A 6,061-nucleotide genomic window follows, 5' to 3' on the forward strand; every position below is an offset into this window, starting at 1 on the left:
CAATTCCGCGGCCAGACCCTCAGCACTTTTGTCGCTGTTCTTGATCATCTCTGAGGCGCGATCCGGACCTGGTTCCGTCGCAGACGGTTGGAGACTGGCTCTCTTTGGCTCAGCATCCACAGTTGCCGACTGGCGAATATGGTCGTCCTCCCCGATTGCCTGTTGGAGATCTGGCGCGGATACCACGCGAGCTTTATCCTCCAATCCTGCAGAAAGACCACCACGCTCGCATTCATGTTCATAGGTCTTGTGGACGTCTTCAGACTTTGTGGTTTTCGTCGTAGTCGCCTTTGAGCTCGACAAGCCAGGAAGCCATTGCGCGCTCTCTCCACCCACGGTGGCGGCAGCAGCCTCTTTCTCGTTCATCCGCCTCTCCACGTTCTGCTTCGCAATTACCAGATCATGATAAAAGTACTGGATCGCCTTCCCGACACCATCCTCCGCACGGATCCGTTCACCTAGCGTTTGGGCCTTCCTGATCATCTTCTCATTCTTCGTGATGGTCTCCAGAGCTGCCGTCAGCTTCTTGACCGTTAGATCATGGCACCACACACCCACACCTGCGTCCTCCAACCGCTGCGCCCAAAAGAACTGATCTCCAAAATAAGGTTTGATGACCGTCGGGATTCCAGCTCGCAGACCCGCAGCCGTTGTTCCAGCACCACCGTGATGGACCACACCCGCCAGCCGATGGAACAGCCAGTCGTGAGGGACCGATTTCAGCATGTACACGCTGTCTGGATATACTTTCTCATCTCCATGGGAATTCTGCACCACGGCCACAGTGCCATCTTCCTGCGTCGACAGCTTGTCAGACCAGCCCTTCGAAATAATGGCCCGAACTCCTGACTTGACAACAGCATCGATGATAGTCTTGGTCATACTCTCCGGGTCAGAAACGACCATTGATCCGAACCCAATGTAAACAGGCTTATTGTCCGGGTCGGCTTCCAAAAACTCCTCCAGCCCCTCCGGTGGCGTCCAGCCATGATCCGGATTATCTAAGAACCAGTATCCCGTCACATGAACCCATGAGTGCCAATCCATCGGTGCCGGAACCAGACTAGGGCTCCAGGAATACAACGACGGGACCCGATGCGCCTCCATCCTTTCAAGGGACGTGGGAGCGATTCCCAGCTTCCTCCTGCGCCACTTATTGACCTGGCTCGCGATACCTTTCCAAAACACCTGCTCGATCATCGTATAGGTCATGTAATTGTAGCCGCGGCCAAGGCTGCGCTCGGGAACCGCAAACGGATGTGGGAACGCCCGCGTTCGGGTCCATGGGAAGGGAAACGCTCTGAAGTAGGGGATTTCGAGCGCCTCAGCGATGTGAATACCGGCCATGGCTGAAGGTGACTCGATCAAGACATCGGTGCCCTGGCACGCTTCCCATGCAGTGCTCATCAAGTCGTCGAGCCATCCCCGGAACTTCGTCAGTGCCTCCCTTATAAACGACACAGTGAACATCCCATTCTCTACGCATAGCTCGATCAACTGACTAGGGTCACCCTACATTTACAATGAACGTGTATCAGCATCAGTTATCATGGTGAAATCACAGATAGAGAATCCCCACCCCCCCGCTTGTCTTCATAATAAAATATGTCTCTTACCCCAACGTGGCCAAACTCGATGCCATGGCCTTCGACCCATTCCTTGTATTCGCCATGCGTAGCAATACGACACTTATGACCGTCTTCCATCAGTCTCTTACACAAGGCGATATAAGGCTGAACATCTCCCCGGCTACCAATAGTGAGGCAGGTAATGTGCAATGGACGCGAGGGCTTAAACCCTGGATGCAATACCAGGGACATGGGTTCTCCCTGGACAAGTTCCCCACGTAGCTGTAACGAGTCCATGACACGCGACTCCATTGGATCGTCCAGCTCGAGCGAGGGTGTTTCCTTGATAGCCTGTGCCTGGTACTGCCTTCGTCTCTCCTGTGCCTTTGGGGTAATACGGTCGCGAACGGCCTTCAGAACCGTACTCCGGGTCTCTGCATTCGAAAACTCGAAAAAGATCTCCTCCCCTGTTTTCGTGAGCAGGGACATTCCATGAAAATAGAATCGAGTGCCACGATGCCTGTCCACCTGCTCTACATCTATCAGCGGCACGATCACCCTGGTGCTAGTTCCCTTGATCGTCGACTCGAAGCAAGTATAGTTGTTGGACAGATAGATCCTGCCGTAGAGCGGAAGTACTCGTAGTAGGTACCCAGAAAAGGTCTCAGCCAATGCTTCTCCCTCGGGCAACGAGAAGTCTTTCCTGAACGTCTTCTGTTTATCGTCTTCCAATTCAACGTCGCCGTTGCTGCTCGACAGCCCTGGTGTGTGTTCCGCGATCCAGGTAGCGGTTCCACGAATCGAGAATGAGGGGCTTTTGGCGGTTGTCTCGCTTTCGTCTTCACCATTTGTGGAGACATGAGGAGTGGGCGAAGGGCTTCTTTTGCTCGTAGTACTGACGGTGCCCGATGGATGGAGATATTTCAGTGGATTCAACCACGACACTGCGGATGCTGATTGAGATGTTTCTGGCTGAGTTCCTGAGAGGGATGATGCGAGCGGTCCCTGTGGATTTTCTGCTGCAAGAGACTTCCGAGGTGAGTCGCCTGTTGGTGAAGTGCTGTTGAGGAATCTGAGATTCTCGACCGGGTGCCCTTTGCTACTCTCTCGGTATAGATCCAGCTGTGTTTCGAGTGCTGCAAGTGTCTTTTGGGTATCGCCAAAGTAGGCGAAATAGAACTAGAGAACCAAGCTCAAGGTTAACAGGATGACTTTTTACTTTGAATAACGCGGGCTGGTTCCTGTCCTCTGCTCAACTTTACCTCGTCTTCCACATCATCGCTGTCCTTGATTGACAGCCTGATAGTATCTACGAACGAAGTCGAGTTCATCTCAAGGTCCACCAAGTTCGCTAAGGGTATGGATATCTAATACGGCAAAACAACTGTTAGCGAAAAAAAAAAAAAAAAAAAAAAAGCTATTACTTGCGTAAAAGACCTGAACACGCTGTATTACTTTGACACTATCGTCGTTCATTTTCGCGTGAAAAATCGACTTTTGAATCGCCTTGACCCAGTCTGCGCGCGCAACCTCGGAATCCGTCTTGAACTTGTATCTGCGTGATCGCGACCGCATGTAGACATAAAACGTCAGCTCGTTCTTGGGAGATGGCTCCGCAGACAGGGCATCTCTCAAGTCAATTGTCTTGATCGGATAATAGATTTCCTAAGGACAGTCCATTCGTACAAGCGAAGCTTCTTGTTAATAAGTAAGTACCGCCTTCCGCACTTAAGATGCTCTGCTTGTCCCATGGCAAGCTCTCCTCTTACCGTTTGGTCTGCATAATAACTCAGGACATCGTTCTTCAGAATGAACCAGAAGCGACTGAATGACTTTGTGTTCTTGGACTTTTTGGAAAAGAACCCTTCCTTTTGTACAACATCCTAACAAACCAAGGAACATAGCAAAAGTTAGATGAATCTCCATGGGGAGATAACACCGCCCTTCGACATCTGTGTTGATCATGACATGGGATTCACACATGGCTACTCGGTAGATTGGCATAGAAACAGACGTGGTTGGTCGTCAGGTACATGTATCCAGGCAGCAGAACCGAGCGTGCCATCCAGCATGAGAACTCTATGCAATTTGTACACAAAACAGCCCGAAACCATGAGTGCCTGAATTGTTTAACCGGGAGGTGCACCATCATCACCATCGCGATGGCTGACTAATAATAGATACACGAATAGTGACGGCATGCGAAAAAAAATAGTCCATCACTTCACCTCCCACGAGTTCTTCATCTTTCGAATATCCAAAAGCCGCCTGCAGCTTTCCGGCGACCGCTTCCTTGTCATGGACAGTCCCCAACGAGAACCCGCTCGAGGCACCTCGCGTGTCGGTAGGGGTAGTGGAGAGGTCGTTCTTGAGATGGGGCTTGGTGATGGGGGATGGGTCGCTGGGGCGTTCGGGACTGGTGGGGCTGTCCTCACTATCGTTGCCGCTGTTCGTGAGATTGTCGGTTCTGATGACAAGGTCCTTTGCTGGTTGAGGCGTCTTGTCCTTGTCTGGAAACCAGATCAAGACAGAAAAGACAGTGAGTTCCTTGTGAGCCATGCACAGGACGCTGCATTCGCTCTTCGCGTAAACAAACACGGTTGATGGACACAGCACACAAAATGCATTACCTGTCTTTTTGGAGACGACGTTCTGATCCTCGTCTTCATCCGAGCTGGAGTCGATGTCTTCCTGTATGGGGTGATAACCATCGTGTTAAGAAATACTAGCAGGTAAGAGGCGCGGCCTGGAGACAGAACATGAAGGAAGCGAAGGGAAAGACAGTGTAGCATACAGAACGAAAGGCAGCTGCAAAGAACTGTAACAGTGCTGACCCACTTGTGGGTGGGCTGGAAAACTTTTCGGTGATCGCCATGGCTGTGGTGCTTGATGGTTGCATGTGGAGAGGATGAGAGCGAGGGCGATGGACGGTTGTGTATGTGTGCTAGGGTGAAAGTGGGCGGTTACGAATATAGAGGGAGAGGGGAGGTATTCAGGGGCAGGTTGAGCGGGAGTTATATGAACGAATGCGAAAAGGAAAAGTTTCAAAGGACAGGGGCAAAGGACCCTTTAAATGCATATGAACGTGTCTGCTTGACGACCACATGCGAGTTACGTGATATATGCGTAAGAATTCGAAACTTTATTTTACTTAAAGTGGTGGTCAATGCTCCTCTGCCGTTGTCAGGCCACATTCCTGTCCAGTCCTCGCGCATGTGTTCGCCTCTGTAAAGTGCCATCAGCACGCCTTGATTCCAGCTATATCCCTCTTTGTATCTCGTGTGCCATGACGGCATCCTGATGCGATGACCCTGTTACTATATCAAGGCGATCACGAATTCCTTGAATCTACGTGCTGCTGCTGCTTGCGATCAATTTCTTGGTCTATACACCATTCTGACAGAGTACCTTGGCATCCATACCCTTTAGATGTCCCAGCACCCATCTAAACCTGCCCAAAGCTCAGCAGAATCATGTTCTCCAGAGGTACAAGTGTCATCCTAGGAGTATAAAGATATACACTACAATCATCATCGCAAGCGTCGTGATATTATCGATAAGAAACATGATGATAACGATAATAGCGATACGTCCTTGCGTGCTTACCACCTACACATGCAACGAACACACACCTATGTGGCACATACATGTTGTGAGAGAACGAATGTAGATCTAGGCAGTACTACTAGAGGCGTGATGGGAGTCAGAGTAAATGGTTTATAAAGAATAGAAAGAGTAGGGGGGGAGGAAGAAAAGAAAGAAGAGGAAGAGAGGAAGAAGGAAAAAAAAAAAAAAGGTACAGAGGGATAGTGTTCATTGACAAGGGAACCATGTGTATTGGGGCATTTGAGTAGCAATTGGTACAGAGATGAAGGGTTCGAGCACGCAATAATTTCTCGATTGCTTAACACCATCTTGTGCGAACTCTTTTCCACACGCGTCCAAGTTACACAGCAAAGGAGAAAGACCTTAATAAAAAACGGCGTAGAAAAGTGGATGCGCGATGGTGAGTAGCGTTTGAGGTAGAATGCGGCAACAAATGGTGAGAGATGGGCGTTGTAAGGTGCGATAGAGGCGTGTGAGATGCCAAGGGTGGAAACAGGTGCTGAGGAATGGAGTGTTCGCTGTAAAGGAGCAGCTGCAAATGACAAATAAGGAATGAGGTAGATGGAAGGTTAGGGTTGTCTAGAAAAGTTGCGTTGTAGGAAAGAAGGAACGAGAGGGTGGGGGGGAGGGGGGGTTGGAGGGCTCACGGGTTGTAGGCTGCAGAGCTTGCCGGCGCATGATAAAGAAGGAAAAGGAAGGGGAAGGAAAAGGAAGGGGGAGGAAAGAATGGTCCGTTCGCGCTCTTGTTCTTCTTGCTCTTCTAGTTGTTGTTGTTGTTGAAAATATGTCATTTACCGAGGAAAAGGCGACTGGAAAGAGAAGGATCAGATATGTGATGAGATTTGCAACGTGGGCTGCACAAAGCGAGACAGAGGAGATAGCATATT

At 50.2% G+C, this 6,061-nt stretch overlaps 1 protein-coding gene across 1 annotated transcript; it reads right to left on the reverse strand.

Moving 5' to 3' along the window:
• Positions 1-259: 259 nt before the first annotated feature.
• BC939DRAFT_488408 (uncharacterized protein) lies at positions 260-4,672 on the reverse strand (the record flags this gene model as incomplete). The annotated part of the gene is made up of 10 exons (XM_051559375.1): positions 4,363-4,672; positions 4,199-4,259; positions 3,797-4,078; positions 3,550-3,647; positions 3,338-3,451; positions 3,024-3,233; positions 2,831-2,935; positions 1,617-2,747; positions 397-1,512; positions 260-295 (listed from the first exon to the last, which is right to left on the reverse strand). Exons 1-10 carry the CDS (start codon positions 4,465-4,467, stop codon positions 260-262), a joined length of 3,258 nt encoding a protein of 1,085 aa, XP_051405953.1. The 5' UTR covers positions 4,468-4,672.
• Between the last annotated feature and the right edge of the window lie 1,389 nt (positions 4,673-6,061).

Source organism: Gamsiella multidivaricata (genome assembly GCF_025024155.1).
Source record: "Gamsiella multidivaricata strain RSA 2152 chromosome Unknown BC939scaffold_160, whole genome shotgun sequence".
Classification (NCBI taxonomy): Eukaryota; Fungi; Mortierellomycota; class Mortierellomycetes; order Mortierellales; family Mortierellaceae; genus Gamsiella; species Gamsiella multidivaricata.